The sequence below is a fragment of the Bactrocera latifrons genome, unplaced genomic scaffold (assembly GCF_001853355.1).
Source record: "Bactrocera latifrons isolate USDA-ARS-PBARC rearing strain unplaced genomic scaffold, ASM185335v1 scaffold_14, whole genome shotgun sequence".
Taxonomy (NCBI): Eukaryota; Metazoa; Arthropoda; class Insecta; order Diptera; family Tephritidae; genus Bactrocera; species Bactrocera latifrons.
Window position 1 is genome coordinate 1,815,296 of NW_017534852.1, and position 19,279 is coordinate 1,834,574.

The following is a 19,279-nucleotide window of genomic DNA, read 5'->3' on the forward strand; positions in this document are numbered from 1 at the left end:
CTTGGACAATATATGGTTCCAACAAGACGTCGCCACAAGCCACACGGCGAATGTCACAATCGATTTATTAAAAACTAAGTTTGGTGAACGTGTTTTCTTACGAAATGGCCCAGTCAATTGTCCGGATTGGTCGTGTGATTTGATACTGTTAGACAATTTCCTGTGGGCTACGTCAAGTCTATGGTCTATACTAATAAGTCAACGACGATTGATGAACTTCGTATGAATATCGAAAAAAAAACACTTTTGTAGCGCTCTTATTAAAAACTCGTTATATGTATGTAGAAAATGCTTGGATTCCAATACTCTGGTTGACGTCTTACTTCTTAAGATATTTCCCTGGCGTTGCTTCTGGCAAGCTGCATGAGTATAAAATGTTCGGTTGCAGAAGAAATTAGCCCTCTCTTATTTGTTTTTTTTTTTTCATGAAATTTTTAATTTCACATGAAGAAGAAATGGAATGATTACGAGTTTTTGATTTGTGAAGCCAAAAGAAAATACTTTTTGTTCCAAACAAACCTTGAATTTCCTATTTTCATTTTTGCTATTTCGCCTGGTGGCCGGAAAGTATGAAATCCGAGGTATTTTTGCCTTGATCTGCGAAAAGCGACACATTCGAGGAGGAAGTGTTTAGACAATTTTATCTCATCTTTTTACATACAGCTGATGCAGCTAACATCCGGCCCTAGCAAGATCGTAGTTCTTAGAGTTTCCTTCAATACCGCTGTGTTCAAGCTCCCAAACCAATTTAATCAAAAAATAACTCGATACTAGAGATAAGGAGTCTAGACATCTTCTCATAAATCTTGAGCCCATAGTCAGCGAACTCAATACTTACATATTATATATCGCGGCGTTACTAGAGCAGTTTATAGTAACCACTCTAATGGAGGCCGCTCTACGTAGCAGTAGATGTACTGCTACCTTTATGAACATCTCTGGTTGGAGAATACTTCAGAGGTCAGAAAGTATAAGACTGGAGTTGAAAAAGATCACCGCTTCTTTTCTCCAGGGAGTCTTTCCCTCCCATGCCTCTCTCGAAGATATATGGGCAGTGCAGCGTTCAGCCAGGGTAGGCTCGGCAATCCAAGTACCTTAGAATGAAATCAAAGTGCGCGAGGGTTCCGGAGTGTCCAGGGCCGCAGTCATTCTAAGTACCACAATTTTCTGAGTCTGAGGGCTGGTCGCGAACCATATACGACTATATGCAGCAAGTGCCATAGTTGGTGTGGCACGTTGAGCTTGCCAATTTTTTTGAGAGTGCAAACCCTTATAACCAAACAATATAACCATTTTACTTCCTCTCTTTATCTTTATATCATACGTATGTTGGATAAATATTTTAATAGCTCCCTAATTACCTATGTAAGTATGCTTATGTTGTGGAAATATAGATCTTGTTTCATAGAGTAAATTCACCTGTTGGACGGGAAGTGGCTGACCACCTCTAGTTTTGACTTTGAAAAGGTGAGCTTGCACTCGTAAGGCAAGATCTTCTAGGATTGCAAAAGCTTTTTAGTGGTTGAGCGAGCTCCACCCTTAGCTAAATCACAAGTCTCATTGTTGGTATAGATTCCAAATAGAAAAAGTACATTTATTTTACATAACATAATAGTAAAGCTGGTTAATTGTAGTACTTTACTACTGTATATTACATACAGTACTACGATTTTTTATTTACAAATAGTACCGTTTATATACTTTAATAAAACAAGGGATCTCTAAAGAGTCGGTTTCGTTTTAATAGTATTAAGAGTTTGTTTAAGTCGAATAACAGCTTAGCACTGACCTCTGGTGTATATGTAGGGCTTAACGTATAATTCCTAAATATACGTATTATGGCGTAAAAAACTTGGTGTCAATTCCCTTTGCCACCAGCTTTTCGATGATCCACTCGCGTAAATGCGCCACATTCGCGTAGACGCCGGGAATATTTTCCACTCCGCATTCGATACCCCAGGAAACAACACCAGCTAGAAGGTAACGTTCCGGATTATTCGGATCGGGGCATGATAATGGCGAACCGCCATCACCTGTACACGTGTCTTTACCCAGTTCACCGCCAGCGCACATGAAACTATTGTCCAGCTGAAAATATCGACTGAGTCGCGTTGCACGCAATTGCGTTTGACATTTAGCGTGCGGTACAACAGGCAACTCAATCTTCTTCAAAATATGCTGGTATGCACCCTTTTTACCAAACTTGTCCTGACCCCAACCCGTGGCAAAGCAACGCTTTTTATCGAATGTTGTGCCCGCTTCGGGCAAACAAATAGGTTGCACATTCGGTGCCAAATTAAATGGTTTTTCCAAAATTAACAACGCGATATCGTTAAATATGGTACTGCGACTAAAGGACTCATGAGCTATGATTTCTGAAACTCGTGCATCTTGATGTATAAGCGGTTCTAGTGTCGTCTCTAAATCCCATTCGCCTGCACGGACCATCAATGGTTCGGTCTGTTTGTCCGATAGACAATGTGCCGCTGTTAGAACAACGTTTGGTGCGATAATCGAACCGCCACACTTGAAAACCTTCTGATTTCCAACATTTGCATAAATCGCCACCATCCAGGGAAATTCTGCGAATTCTGCCTCATTATTTTTAGCACCGGCAATTTTGAAAGATACGCCATTAAAATTGCGATAACCGCAAGTATTTCTTAGAGGCACATCCAGTGGTTTGGACTCCTGTAACTGAAAAAGAACAGACGTTTTCAAATTTTGATGACTCTGCAGACGTGTCTATGCTATGTATATTACTATGAAAGAGGTACTTACCTTATTGCTGACATCACAGCAGCTTTCCAAATAATTGCATGGACTAGATCCGTCTATACGAAGATTGAGCATATCTATTCCATAAATATTGACCGTTCCATTTTCATTGCAGAGACTGCGTGCTACACATTCCTTGCCGAAGCCACAAATCTTAGCTGGGGTATCCACTCTTGGTTCTGGTATAAGTTCTGTCGAATTGTCGTCAAATATGCGTCCTAATAATACATCAATGTTTGGTATTGATTGAGTTCGTACCGGATTAAAAAAAATGCCTAGCAGGCATACTACAGTAATCATCAGCTGTGCAGACATGATTTTTGGTAAGCTGAAATGTAAAAAAAGAAAATATTGTTTATTTATTATTTGCACTATCAATAAAAATTAATCTCGCAAGGGGAGTGAGTCCCTACATTTATTTGTCCTTGCGATAACTTGAGCCCTATTGGAATATGTTGATGAAACGTCCCAAGAAACTTCAGATTTGTGGTTCCTGGTACTATAAGAAGGCTGTTATTGTGGGTGAGCGGAATCGGATCCTTTTTCTTTATTTAAAAACCTATAACATGCTATAACTACGTCATAAGTTAAGAAAGAAGGCAGTAATTTGGTGAAGGGAATTGCAGTAGGTAGGAGGTAGGTGGGCTCTATAGGAGCCTATGTTAAAATCCTGTGTCTCAGGAACTTTTTGATTTTTTTTATATTCTTTCACTTTACAATATAAAAACCGTGCCCAAATCGCCAAAGTTGTATGGAGGAAGGTGAAGTTGAAATATCCAGTCACTTTCCCCGCCTTTGTGCAAACTTTGAAAGACTGAGGCTTAAACATCTTTGCAGTCATACCTTCGGTGAACCAATATACATAGTCGAAACTGATATTGGCCTCCTTAACAATTTTGTGATCGCCTTTGACGATATATGAGGGACTTTACGTTGTACTTTATAGCAGTTCTAAGCATTCAAAGTAGTTCAATTGAGTTTCTTATTAGGATCTACCACTTAACCTGGCCTAAGGCATTACGCCATGCCACAATTTTGATTTTTGAAAATAATGAAACATTATTCATTTTAGTTATAGGATTATATTATTAAAGAAATATATTTTTACACTTAAAACTTCCGATTCCAGTGAACTTAAGTACACTTATGTTCAATGTGCACGCTACATCTTTCTGCCTCTCGTTTCTTCCCTCGACATTATGAATTTTTGTAGGCGAGGTAGTCCGCTCCTCTGCTAAGAATTCTACGCTTAAGTGATAGTGATAAGAGTCATATATATGTATGTATGGTATTTATAGTATATAGGAAATTCAAATATATAGGAAAAGTGCAATCGCACTCTCCCAATAACATGTGCTCATTCCCCCACTGATATATGTATGTGTGTGATATTAAGAGAAATAAGGAAGAGCCAAATATCTACCTTCCGCCTTTTTGTCTTATTAAATTTAGCGGTTATGTATAAAGCGCTACAGAGCTCATATCTGAAAATACTATACTTATACATCTTTGAAAGGTCTTGACATAACCTACAAAACGAGGCTATGCATGATTACGTTGGATATTGCGTTATAGACGTGTAAACATGGAGTTCACTAACGTCGAAATTCGCGCTATTTTAAATTTTTCCTTCGTTAAAGGCAAATCAGCTAGAGAAACGTTCTGTGAGATGAATGGTATTTTGAGGGATGGTACTCTATCTCTTCACACTGCGGAGGAATGTTTTCGACGATTCAGAGAAATGACACCATGGATAAACCAACCTGTGATGACGAATACCGATTAAATCATGGAAAACATCGAGTTAGACCGGCATGTGACATCTCGTGACATCGCTCAGAAGATCGGAGTTAGTCACCAAACTATTTTAAAATATCTGCAGTAGGCTGGATACACAAAAAAGCTTGACGTATGGATATCGCATGATTTGACGCAAAAAAACCTTCTGGACCGATTCAACGCCTGCGATAAGCTGCTGAAACGGAACGAACTCGACCCATTTTTGAAGCGAGTGGTGACTAGCGACGAAAAATGGATCACATACGACAATACCAAGCGAAAACGGTCGTGGTCGAAGGCCGGTGAATCATCCCAAACAGTGGCCAAGCCGAAATTAATGGCCAGGAAGGTTTTGGTGTGTGTTTGGTGGGATTGGAAGAGAATCATCCACTATGAGCTGCTCCCATATAGCCAGACGTTTAATTCTACCATATACTGCCCAGAAATGGCTAACAGATAGGGTGTAGTGCTCCACCAGGACAACACCAGACCACACACTTCGTTGAAGCTACGGGAACACTTATCGTGTTCACCATATAGCCCGTACATAACGCCAAGTGGTTACGACCTATTCCTGTACATGGCGGACGCCCTTGTTGGCGTAAAGTTGAACTCAAAGGGGCTTGCGAAAAGTGGTTGTCCGAGTTCTTCGCAAATAAGGAGGGGCTTCTACGAGGGGAGCATTATGAAGTTGTCATCTAAATGTAGACAGATTATCGAATTTTTGAACAGAATCCGATCACTTTAACACTTTTTATAAAGCATTGAATAAAGAGCAAAAAAGCGGAAGGGAGATATTTGCGAGTCAAGGGAAATATTTATGTAATAAATAAGATGGCTCCGTAATTGTCTCAGATATAGTTGTTCAAATAACCAAGAATTGGTTGCGCACCAGGTTTACGCTAGCAGATAAAGCGAATTCCTGATGATCGTAAAAACATTTATTTCACGTTGAATTCCGTGGAATTTGTCGATCGCTCAAAAACGGCTCTTGTCTATGGGTCGATAGAAATGTTAAAAAATATGATAACGGTGCTTCGAAGCACGTCTATGAAAACGTGACAGTGTATGATTCGTGTATTTATACGTATGAGCTTGAAAGTAAACTGCAGTCGATTGTATATGCGGTTTTAATGAGCCGAATCCAACAAAACTGTTTTTATTTTTTTTGGGAAAACTGGATATCGCGCAACTATACTATTAGAACAGCTCAGAACAGCACATTCTGAGCGGTAGACAACCATTGGCAAACAGCCAGTTGTCTTTCAAGATTTCGGGAAAAATAACCACCGCAGATGGATCACTCATCACCACGACAATGCGAGCTCTCACACAGCGACTGCAACAACTGCTTTCATTGCCAATGACATTTTCAATGATTCATATTTGTTTTTCTTTTCAAATCTCGAAATATAATATACAACCTACGCACATGGTGTCATAATAAATTTCTAGGAACACAAAACAATTATGCTCTTTTCAAGGTGCTGCAAAAGTAGAAAAAATTCCAATTTAAACAGATTCAGTATCTTCAATTTTTGTTTTCAATAATTTAATTTGACTTTTCTGCACTTTTAGACGCGATAAATTATATACAATCGATAATTACGCAGACATTTTATTGCAAATCAATTCAACTCACTTAAGAATGTACATATCACCGGCGTTTATAATGAAGGCTGAGAACCTCGCGACTATTTAAAAGAAGTTACACTGGCTGAGCAATGTCAGATTACCGCGTTTATATGCTTATCAATAGCGATGTTTCAATATCTACTATGCAATGGCATCTCAGAGCATTCTGAAATATGCAGCTTGAAATACTAGTCTAGAGCCAGCTTGTGTTGAAACTACATTCTACATTACATATTGAACATTTACGCTGTCACTGTAAATTACACTATAAAACAAATGTTTGCTTTATTGGTGTAAATTTTATTACCAAATTTTCAAACTTTACATTTTTTCGAGGAAAATGTTAAAATTAAAACAAAATTTTTCGTTTTCGAACAAATTATTCTGCATGAATGTAATGTAATTGCAAATAGATTAATCGTAATTCCAAAATTTTTAATTATTAAAATATTCCAAAAAAAATTTTAAGCAAGTAAAAAAGTTTAACATCCGTTTCATTTTCAAAAGTTGGTAGCACTATAGAAAAGATTTTTTTTTTTTTAAAGTTCCGAAGTTTTGAGGAAGAAATATTTAAAATATGTAACGAATTTAACACATTTTTGGAATCAATTTTTTACGCATAAAGGGTTCTCTACTTTTTTTTTTAAGAAAAAACACAGAAACTTCAAATTTAATGGGGAATGTCTATTATTATTCGAAAAAAACATTCTTTGGCATTTGTTCTTTGAAGATTACTTCTTTCAGATGTTGGCCACGGCTACGCCTCAGGTGGCCCATACAGGAATAAAGGGATTTTAAACTTATTCCAGTGTGAGAGCACCTCAAAGTTAGCGTTTTTTAAACATTATCCATTATGGCCAGATTGGACAAAATAATAATTTTTGGGCATTTAAATTAGAACAACCAACATTTAGTACTAATAAAAATTACTATATAACTGGTTATTTATTAAATGGAGAAACTGTTTAAATCTTTTTAAAGTTTATTAGAACAACTGACTTTCGACCTTTGAATATCCAATAAAAGGATTTAAGCTTGTTAGCTCTCAATCATTATATGTTTTTAATCATTTTCCATTGAAAAAAATACTATGATGCTTCAAATTACAACACGTTTTAACAAATACCTTTAAATTTCAAAAATTTCTTTAATTTTCATTGTTTTACATTTTTTATAAGTGGTCTTGAACGATGCAACAAATTCCTCCGTTTGTATATTTTTTTGGTAAGATTTCAATCTGGCCATCGCTCGTTTGAAATTGATAAACGTCAAAACCTACTGAACTCTCTTAGCTGTCAAAGTTCAGTAGGTTTTGACGTTAAGCGATTGCTCTCTAACTTCCAGTGAGAGAGGAGTTAAACATCTCTTTTTCTCTGGCCCATACGTTGAGTCCAATTTTCGATGACTTGTTCATACAAGTCCTGAATCGAAGCGAGATTTTCCGCAGAGACTTTAGTTTTTACATTCATATCTCCACAGGAAGAAGTCTAATGGTGTGATATCACACGATTTTGGTGGCCACCGACCGGCCCAAAATGTGAAGTGTCCTTTCAATAAATTCATTGATTGATGCGATGTGTGAGAAATGACGCCGTCCAGTTGAAACCATATATTTCAAATTCAGGCATCAAATAATCGGCTATCATGGCGCGATAATTTTTGCCATTGACGGTTACGTTCTCACCGGCATCAGTATGAAGAAAAATGGACAGATGGTTCAACCGGCCCAAAAACCACACCAAATCTTTATTTTGTCTGAACGAAATGGCAGCACGTGAATCTCTTCATGTTGCTCTTTGTTCCAAATGCTTGCTTTATTACATACCCATTGAGCCGGAAAAAAAAAATAATTAAATTACATATTCTTGAAAACTTGGATCACTGTGTCACGGAAGCTACTCAGGTCCGCTTTTTCTATGATCACATGCCGACGAGGAATACAATGTTGGATGGGGAAGAGTTGATAGAGAAGAGGCGCTGTGGGCTTTTTCACGGTTGGGTCGAGACTAGAAGATAATGTTCGAGGGGGAGTTTTCTGTAAGGAGCTCTCAATCAATCATAGCTTTAAGCTACCGGACCACTGTAGTGTTTTTCAGGCTGCAGAAGTGGCTGCTATCAGATGTCAGCTGTCTGATTAGATTAGATTAGATTAGGAGACGGTGAACATACCGTTAAGAAACTACAGCCTGTTGCAAGAAGGTGAGTATTAACTTCGGCAGCAGAGTGACTCACAATTGTGTGCTCAAAGTTAGTCAGATGTCAGATGTCCTTATTAGAAATAGCATCAATTTCCTTTCCATCATCAGACTCGTTTGAGTGCCTGGTCATAGCAGAATTGCCGAGTTGGATACCCATTGGCATCTTACTTTCTAGCTTTAGAACAATAGATCTCGCATGTGTTTAACAGGTGCGACTGCAAACTCCTTTTCTCCTAGAATAGAACACGGTAGATCTACTGAACTACTTCCTCGTAGCGAAGTTAATCTTGTCGCAATCGTACGGGTTCTTACTGGACACTGTCCAATGAGCACAGATCCAGTCAGCCTAAAAATCTTCACTGACGCAAGTTATCAAAGTTGTTTGATAGAGAGTGAGGTGGAAACATTCAGGTATTTTCTCCTCCATTATCCAGCTTTTGCTAGACTGAGGTTGAAACATCACGTCAGCCTTACGTTTGGCGAATCGGGAGACATAGCCGAAACTGATATTAGTCGTCACAAGCAAGCATTTGTGAAATAATCAAGCGCTTTGTTGATTTATGAGAGTCCTTATGAACAATTTTATATGAGTTCAAGGTGCCACAACGGATCGACGTTTTAAGCTGTCCAAGTGAGAACCCTGCTAGAAATGAGCTTATAACCTAAAATTGCCTAAATACAATATAATATTTGAAAATTTAGCTTAAATTAAACTTTACCCTTCCTTATGTTATCAACTTCAACAATACGTAATTACAATCAAGCATTTTGAGACGACAGAGCCATCGGTGACGCATCGACACAGAAGGGTCTATTTTGAAATTTTTCAAACAATTATAACAATTGGTTCAATAAATTTAAAGTATTGATAATCAAATCATTAAAAAAATATAAATATTAAAAGAATCGTCATTGGCTAGGTACTTGTGTATACATATACATATGTATATAAATATGCTCTCATCAATTTCATAAAATTGTATTTAATATTTCTGTTAGTTTCTCATTTGAAATTAATATCATCTTCCATACACCACTAAATTTAACTCCCTTCGCTAAATTTGAGCTCTGCTTTCTAGTCAAGAAATTTTCATATGAAAGCAGCAAAAAAAAGTTTATTCAGTAATTAACAGTCAGTAGGGGTGATCTTAAGGTACAAGTATAAAGTAATACTTTAGAAATATTCACTGAAATTTTGAAGTAAATCTGATAAAGACTTTTGGAGGAATTCGATAATAAGCAACTGGTTCTCGGGCGCTCCGGAACATTAAATTATAAAAAATTGTATTTTTTTTTGTATGTAATTTAAGCACTAAATTAAAAATTCTAATTCGGCACAGGCGATCGCAGTAGCGAAATTCATATGTGGGTAAAAAGTTTCAAAATGTGGGCGTGGCTGTAATAAGATAATGAACGTATCTTCTAAATTGACGACAATACATTCGCTTAGCGCAAATATCGTAAAAACTCCCAAGAATAGAGTGAAAATAGCTGAAATCGATTAAAGTGAGCTTCTAACTTTTGGATTCCTTTTTAGCATGATTAGTTTGGTGAAGCAAAACTGCAAAATAAGTCTCATCTCTCATCAAGTATCTGCAAGCGCATTTTCATGGTCGAAACATTTATTTACGTTTCAGTTTTCTTAAATCCGTAAAACAGGCACTGAATACCAGATTCGGGAAAAATTGTGAATGTCGTGGCAGTTCGAAACAATTTTGCATCATTTTCGTTGAATTCTGACATACGGTTTCTACGACGCACTTTGCGTAGAGTCCGAATATTTATTAACAATATATCTTCAGAGCGATCGCTCATCTCACCAATTGCATCTTATGGCCTTCCTCGTCCACATCTTCATGGTATAACAAATGAGGTATTTGAGTAGAAGTTTTTCTTTTTCTTAGGGCAATCTAGAGATAATCAGGTCACCAAAGATGCACAATAATTTTCAGAAGACCGCAATTTGTCGATTCCAAGACGTTCTCAAGAACCGTCTCAAAACCACAACCTGGAGGCTTTTGAGAAATTTGGGGTTGCATCCATATAAAATTATTCTTACTCAAGATTTGAAGTTATTGGATCACCGTATACTTTGTGAATTTGCTGATTTTGCATTGGAACAACTTGAAAACTATAACGATTGTTTTAAGAATATCATATTTTCTGATGAGGCTAATTTTCATCTGAGAAACTGTCGGTTTTGGTGCGAAGAAAATCCACAAATTATTTATACTGAACAATTACATTACATTCACCTAAATTGACAGTTTGGTTAGTATTTGTTCTGATGGAATCATCGGAATGTAGTTCTTTCGAAATGAAGTAGGTGACACCGTTACTGTCAATGGTGAGCGCCATAGTTCCATGATAACCAACTTTTTATGGCCATAATTGAAAGAAGTTGATTCTGACAACATATGAAATAACAAGACGGGGATTGCGAGAAAAGTGTGTAGATTCGACTATTTCAAGAAATTCTGACATTGAATGGGCTCCAAGATGTTATGGTATAACACTGTTGACTACTTCTGTGAGGTTATAGAGAGGTCATTGATCTTTAGCAATAAAACAGACTCACTTCAAGCTTTAGAGGTCAATATTGAACGTGCCATTCACGACATATAGTACGAAAATTTGTTTTGTCTAATTGGTTCCTGAAAAAATGGTCGAGGAGGCCATTTGAATGATTTTTTATTTAGAACTTAATTGTATCAATTGCACTTCACACCAAATAAGAAAACATGTGAATTTCCTTAACAATGGGAAATTGAAATCATATCACGTTTTTTGGAAAGCCCTGTATAATATTAATGTGAATATCTGCTAAAATGTCCCACAAAGCTTTTAATCCAACTAGAGCATCGAGTACATTTGAAAAAGAAAGAAATGTTTTTACTTGCTGTACAAACAATTGGATTTCTGTTGTTGTTGTTTTTCGGTCTTCACAAATCAGTTAAACGTGTGACATACTTCTTCTTCTTTATTGGTGTGACATACTTACTGAACGAAAATAAATATTTGGAATATTTATAGTGTAAAGAAACATTACGTACTAAAAGTAAAAGTAAGGCTTTGGACTGGCTAAGTCGATATACAAACACTTATATATATTATATATATAATATGTATATAATATATGTATGTACATGGGTACATGTGAAAATTGTATATAAATTATCATTTTTTCCACACGTTTCTGCTTTGTTTCGCATAAATACCAAGCTCAGCTGGAAAATACCTACATTTGTATTTCATTAGGATTTCCTTCATTCTAGCTTTTTTGCTGGCTTTAGTGCGAAAAATATTAATCCGCACACACATCAACACCTGCATTAAAAGTTTCATGTATTTTAATTAAACATTTCTATAGAAAAGAGAGCAGCCGCCAGCAAATCGTTTCTTTGTATTGCATTTTTATGACACTTCCAACAAAGGTAAGTGTGTATTTACATACATATGTATGTCTTGCACATATGTATGTATGTACGTATATAATTAAGCAGATAATCGGAATTATTTTACAGTTTGTGGGAAAAATATATTTGCTAACAGTCGCTTGAAAAGCCAGTACCATAACGATTACACTGTTTAACAGTGGGCTTAATGTAAAAACGATGCAATTTCTTCTTGATTTCTATACACTGAGCAATGTTTGTTAAGTTTGTCGCGAAGTTTGTAACACGCAAAAGGAAACGTTGGAGATAATAAAATAACCGGTGCCATACAAACTGAACGATCGGAATCAAGTTCTTGTATGGACAACTTTCACATTTGACAAGATATATTCACGAAATTTCGTATATACTATTTTCTAAGACAACAATGTAATCTACGAAGAAATTGTTCAGATTGGTTAACTATAGTTAACGTTTTTTCTTCATAACCTTTAAAAATTGTAAAATGCTAGTTCAAAAGACATGTTCTGTGTGGGCGATTTATTTACATGTTACCGTCAAATCAATATCTGCATCATGAGAAATATTTCTTACTTAGCGTGGATATAAGTATATATTTGTATTTTTGTTTTAAAGCTTGAACAATAATTGTTTGAATTGTGAATGGTCCTAACAGTATGAAAAAATAAGCTACATACATATGTATGTATGTATGTATATAGTGCGCAAAATCATGACACCTGTAGTTGATCCAATTTTCGGTGATACCATAGAATCGTATCAAGAACTGCATCTGTTAATTGGATCGCTTAGTCTTATGACTTTATTCCATTAGATTACTTTTTAAGGCAGTATGTTAAGTAAAATCTTAAAAGTTTCTGCATGTTCCATTAAGATCTCTGTTACAAGTCTTTCATTGTTGTAATCATTATCATAAACAAGGAAGAACGTTAACTTCGGTAACACCCTTCACAAAAAAAAAAAATGTTTCCTTACAAGAATTTGAATTTCGGTTTGTATGGCAGCTAAAGGCTATTATGAACCGATCTGAAAAAATGATTCGGAGCCTAAAGCATTACCTTGAGTAATGCTCGTAATTCATGTGAAATTTATTGAAGGCAGCTTAACAAATAAAAAAACTCCTTACATGAATGTAAGTCATGCCATGGGATCAGATATCAACGGCTCCGACAAATGCGCAGGACAGAAAGAAAAATTAAAGATCATTGCCTTAAAAATTGAGAGACTAGTTCACTTGTACGCTGGCGGACAGACGGACATGGCTCAGCTCGTCACGCTGTACATATGTATGTATGTATACACGTACGTATCTTATATATAACAAGTAAGGAAGGGCTAAGTACACATGTACGAACATTTTATACTCTCGCATGATAAAGTGATAATCGAGATTTCATTATTATTATTATTATATTTGTATGGGAGGTGGGCGTGGTTATTATCCGATTTCTTCCATTTTTGAACTGTATATGGAAATGCCTAAAAGAAACGACTCTATACAGTTTGGTTGACATAGCTATAGTAGTTTCCGAGATATGTACAAAAAACAGGGAGCGGGGCCACGCCCACTTTTCCAAAAAATTAGGGAAACCCTTAAAAACAGCTCTTTTCTTTTTCGCATACAAACGAGTGAATGTATGTATGTTTGTTAGTAACGCTAAAAGAACGCCTGAACCAATCTTGATGAAATTTTGTTTGGTTGTTCGTTGTGGAATACCTTATACTTTTTATGAGGAAAAGTCGGAAAATTAGACAATTCCAAAAAGTATCTTTATTCCATACAAATTTTGTTTGTTTTGTTTTTCAATATTTTGATTTGTAAATTATTTGAATCCTTCAATTTCGGCTATTCAAAAGAAAAATTATTGAAAATTATTCAGTGAAAACTTTATGTGTGTTTTACACAAAGTGATCAATTGCAGATTGAAATTTGTTACGAAGTCACGAAGAGGTCGTCCTAATATCGGTTGGCGTTCTTCTTACCATCAACGTATGGCAGCCCAAGGCAAGAAAGTACCCAGGATTTATATTCCTAAAAGTCTTGCATTGTTCGTATTACTTTATTTACTACTGAATTCACTCTGTTTTGTGGGTATGAAACTAAAGTTCTTTTAATTTTTTCCCAATTAGTAAATGCGTTACGATATAGAAGGTGAATTAAGTGCGACAGCTAATTAGAAACAGTTTTTTAAAGTACCTGCTGGTACTAATTTTTATTAGCAATATTATTGATTTCTCTTAAGGATGTGTTTCAAAGTTGTAGTTTAAAATAATTTTTTAATGAAGAAAAGCTGCAACTGTAGACCTTCCCTTTGCAGGTACATTTTTGACCATCGTCGGTCTGGAAAGATGTGCAAAGAAATGTCGTATAAAATCAAATGCTCAAAAAAATTATTTTGAATGTCCTTAAGCATATACAGAGTTTAAAACTATTTTCAATGATGCCGCAAAGAAAAAACCCAAAAAACTTCAACAGAAATATACCGCAGAACTACTACTGTTTCCCTAGGAGACACAAAAAAGGAGTTTCACTGACATTCTACATGAAATTCAAGGCGAATATAAATGTCCAAATATCCAAAAGAACAATTGCTCGGCATTTGGTCGAATCTGTACTTCACGGCAGAGCAGCACGCAGGAACCCACTTTTTGCTAAAATTCGTAAAAGCGACGCGTAGACTTTTGCTCTTATTGGTCTAAGACAACAAATCAATGGAGGTATGTTGTTTGGAACAATGTAAGAAAAATTAATCGCTTTGGACCTGACGGTCGAAGGTATGTTCGCCGTTCAATAATTCAAGAATTTGAACCTCGCTAAGTTCAACGCGCAGTTGAGCGTGGTGGAGGATCAAACATGGTGTGGGGATGTTTTATTTGGAATAGTGTTGGTCCACTCCATAAGGTTGATGGAATTTTCAACAAGGAGCAATGCGTCGACATCCTAAAAAATGGCTTCCTGCCATGGGCTAAGGAAAATTCGCCTGTTATATGGAAGATAACAATTGAAAGCATGCGTATAAGTTAACACAAAAATTCTATCGATGTTTTGGAGTGGGAATTGTCCAACCCAGACTTAAACCCTATAGAACATATTTGGGTGATGTTAAAAGAGCCATATGCACCCAAAAATATCCGAAATATGGATGTTGTTTGTGATGAAATTAGAACGGCATGGCAAGCTATACCATTGGTGTGCTCTCAGAGTCTTATAACGTAAATTCGGAATCGATGTAAAGCAATATTAAAGTAAAAGAGATAACGTACAAAACACTGACTGAAAGTAGGCAAGTTTTTGTAATATCATTATATTTGTTGATAAAATATTCTCGTTCTTAATTAGTTCCGGCGCTGAAATCGTTGATTTGAATCGCTGAATTACATGTTTTGTTAAAATCTTCAAAACAAAAAGGAATTTTAACAAAATTTTTGCAATTAGTGTTTAAGTTTAACATAGGTTTCAATAAAATAAGTGAAAATACAAAAAAAAATATGAGGTTTATTGGAAAAAACATAATTTACTTCAAAACAGGTGTAGTTTCTAATTAACTGTCAACAGTTCGGTTTGTAAGTCTGACAATAATTGCACGAAACGCTATCCAAGTGCTTTTCTTTCGGAAACACAAACTAGAATTCAGACATAAAGGGATGCTCAACTCATCTCTCACTGCAAATGAGAGAACAATTTGAGTCATAGCAATTGGAAACGAGCGATGGCCAAAAATATAAAAAATATGTAAACGGAGGGATTTGTTGCATCGTTTAAGACCACTCATAAAAAATGTAAAAGAATGAAAATTAAATAAATTTTTGGAATTTAAAGGTATTTGTTAAAGCGTTTCGTAATTTGAAGCATCATAGTATTATTTTCAATGGAAAATTATTAAAAACCTATAATGATTGAGAGCTAACAAGCTTAAATCCCTTTATTGGGCATTGAAAGGTCAAAAATCAGTTGTTCTAATATACTATAAAAAGATTTAAACAGTTTCTCCATTTAATAAATAACCACTATATAGTAGTTTTTATTCGTACAAATGTTGGGTGTTTTGATTTAAATGCCCAAAAATTATTATTTTGCTCAATCTGGCCGTAATGGAAATGTTATAAAAAACGCAAATTTTAAAGCGCTCTCACACTAAAATAAGTTGGACATCCCTTTATTTCTGCTAGAGATAATGCATATCCACTCTATCGGCGTCGCTCACCAGACGACAATGGCAGCACATTTAGCATTCAATTTAGAAGAGTGAATATCGAAATTGACAGCACATGGTTCGTACTATATTCACCATTATTGTGTAACTCACATCCAAAACTTATATCCATGTTGAGTAATGCAGTTTGGTGTAATCGATAAAATACGTTTGTAATTACGTCACCAAAGGAAGCAACATGGCGATTATTGGACTTGAACGATACGGTCATACGTGAACTGCAATAAAGCGCTTTGTAGAATATTTACTTTTGCAATTAATGAACGTTTCCGACTTTTGTGCGTCTCGCAGTTAATTTGGAGAATGGCTAAAGAGTGTATTTCAACCCAGAGAATACAGTAGAGCCAGTGGAAACACCGCCTCCAACAAAATTAACATTTACGAGTTTTTGCTCAACTTTCGTCAGTGATCCGTTTGCAAGAACATTGCTCTATCGGAACTGCCTTGATATTATACATGGAATGCATCGTCGCAGAAATAGTAACGCAGAAAGCAATGCCAAAAAGTAGATGGACATCCGGGTGTGTTACCGACTAATACATGAGGACAAATTCACACAATCGAACAGAAAAACGACCATTGTTTCTACCTTCGGTTGCTTTGATTAATGTACGCGGTTCAACTTCATTTGAATCATTGCGTACTGTGAATGAAACGGTGTGTGCAAGTTTTGGAGAAGTAAGCCAACGGTTACAATTGCTGGAACATATTAATCACTGGAATGCAAATGAAGTTTGCACAATTTGTTTTTGACTTAAACTGGAAGGTTCAAAGCCAAATTCTCGGATACAAATCAATCGATCGTCTTGACAATGAAGAAGACGCCGTGAATTATCCAGTGGAATTTCCAAATTCTATGAAGAGGCTTTGGAGACTCTTAAAGTTGGATCTGTAGTTATTATGTTTCGCAATCTGCATGCGCCGAAACTGTGAAATGGAACCCGATTGATTGTGACGCAACTATCGAATACAAGGGGCCACAATGCTTGATTCTACGAATTCCTCTGAGCTTTAACGATTTGCCATTTTAGTTCTAACGTATACCGTTTCCACTGAAAATTGCATTTGAGATGAGAATCAACAGGACACATGGATAATCGCATAGTGTGTGGCATAAATTTGGAAATGCTATATTTTTCGCACCATCTTTTCTATACACCGGAACAGAAACCAAAAAATGTTGTTTATCAAGCTGCGTTACATTGAAAAAAATTACCAATCATAAATCAAGATCAGAGTAAAGTCAACCGGATTATACATATGTTTGCTATGTGGAGACTAGGTCAAAAATTTCACCAATTTTATCCATTTTAAGGAAAAATTAACACTGTTTTGCGTAAAACCCGCTCTCTTCTTATCAATGGGATAACCTTAATATTGGTCGAGATGTGCGGTATAAAGTCACTTGGAAGTTCGAAAATTGTTGTATTAGGTTGTTAAGAGAAGTATTGACCCGATTCAACCTACCTGTATTCAGATTTCTGATCAGTTCTTAACCTATTTTTGTCACACATCCATACCATTGTCAGGAAAGGATTCTCCTTTAATTAGAATTATATAGTATAGTAAATACATTAGGCATCAAATGAAAGTATAAATCTTACAAACGTTATTCAATGCAGTTTTATTAAAATAAACAATTAATAATTCATACATTTACATAGATATTCAAGTAACATATTATAAATTAATATATCTTTTTCTCGGAATAGAAAGGAAAAAATTTAATTCCACTTAAAAAAAAAAAAGGCTCATAAACAAAACTGGTCAAATGCAAGCCTAAATTTTGAACAAATACAAAAATTTTGCTTTAAAAGTAAATTTAGTAATTAATATTGCCTTCTTTATTCTGCATCACTACACGTAGACGTTTTGGCATGCCTCAAATCAAATTTTCTAATATTTTAATTGGAATAATCTAAAATTGACACTTCATCTCTAAGAAAAATTATTCTAATTTTATACGACTGGTTTGGGGGTCGTTATGTTATTGGGAGATAAACCACCCCAAGTTCCCTTTTTCTGCATTTATTTTAAAATTACGCTAAGAATGTCATTCGATCATTGATTTTAACTACACTACCTACACCAAATTTTGAGAAACAGCCCCAACCATGAGAGAACATGCTCCATGCTTCACCATGTATGCACTGTGGTTTTAAGCGATTAGAAGATTTACACCATACTATCTTATGTGTTTTTTAACTCGTTCGCCTCGAATTGGAATTCATCGGACCAAATTACTTTCTTTCAAAATGTGGTTGGCATATTTAGATATTGTTTAGCAAACTCTAGTGTTTGTTTTCCTACACGAAATGGGAAAAATATATCGTGTTTTTGCAACATAGTTTTTAAAACCATTGTATTGTACTAATGGAAATATTAAAATCAAAACTTTCAACCAACACCCGCGAAAAGGGTTTAGGGTTTTCAGGAGATTTTCTTCATATAAGTTGCATAGAAATTTTGGAACTTGGACCTCCACTGCATTGAGTCTTGCATGTCTTACTTCACTTATACAGAGTATTCAAAAATCTTTCTTGCTTCTAAGATGGAAATGTAATATTTTTCATATATTTTTTGATACGTTTCACCCCTCTTCCCATCTTCTTCAATTAAGATCTGATTCGCTTCAGTTTTTCGTATTTTTTATTAAGAACAGAAAAAAAATTCACCACAACCATAACAGAAATTCCCTTAATAAATATAAATTTTTGAAATCTGTATTAAAATTCAGTTTCACCATGAAGGAAATGAACCAAAACTAAAATTATACTTTCATTTGACGGGCACTCATAGGCTTACCTGCGAAGACGAATCACTCTCGATGGAGCAAATATTTTTTTGCGTCTAAATAATAACTCCAACTGTTTATTTACATAATGGTGCATCTACATGAAATGCTTTGTGAATTTATTCTTAAGCGAAAATGTAGTAAGTGAATGAATGATCTGAGGTTACCAATATATAAGTATATTACATTTATAGTTTCATTTGATGCCTAGTGATATAGTATCACACACATTGACCGATATTTGCGGTAAAGTGCTCATTTCTACTGAAAACTAAAGGCTTGTATGTATGTGTGATGTGCGCGCAACAGTTAATTACTTATTAATATTTAATTTTCGATTTCATCGGAAGCCAAAACTTTTATATACTATGTATAAATACATAAATATGTACATATATTCCGAAATATGTGCGCATATGCAGAGTAGAAAGTTTTTCAATATTTGACTTTGCAGAATGAATAACA

The 19,279-nt window shown here is 35.5% G+C and overlaps 1 protein-coding gene across 5 annotated transcripts; it reads right to left on the minus strand.

Annotated features, from left to right (window-relative positions):
• Positions 1-1,563: 1,563 nt before the first annotated feature.
• LOC108965407 (tryptase-like) lies at positions 1,564-6,309 on the minus strand. 5 transcript variants are annotated; one of them, XM_018927777.1, is made up of 4 exons: positions 6,200-6,283; positions 5,986-6,044; positions 2,782-3,106; positions 1,564-2,697 (listed from the first exon to the last, which is right to left on the minus strand). In XM_018927777.1, exons 2-4 carry the CDS (start codon positions 5,997-5,999, stop codon positions 1,837-1,839), a joined length of 1,200 nt encoding a protein of 399 aa, XP_018783322.1. In that variant the 5' UTR covers positions 6,000-6,044; positions 6,200-6,283; the 3' UTR covers positions 1,564-1,836. The 5 variants fall into 5 exon arrangements, with proteins under 5 accessions (XP_018783322.1, XP_018783323.1, XP_018783321.1 ...); XM_018927778.1 differs by having other exon boundaries at positions 5,990-6,044; positions 6,200-6,282; XM_018927776.1 differs by lacking the exon at positions 5,986-6,044 and having other exon boundaries at positions 6,200-6,309.
• Positions 6,310-19,279: the final 12,970 nt, after the last annotated feature.

Coding starts and splice junctions, on each gene's coding strand:
- LOC108965407 (XM_018927776.1), bottom strand. Junction 2,698..2,781: donor GCTGTGATGTCAGCAATAAG/GTAAGTACCTCT, acceptor GTTCTTTTTCAG/TTACAGGAGTCCAAACCACT.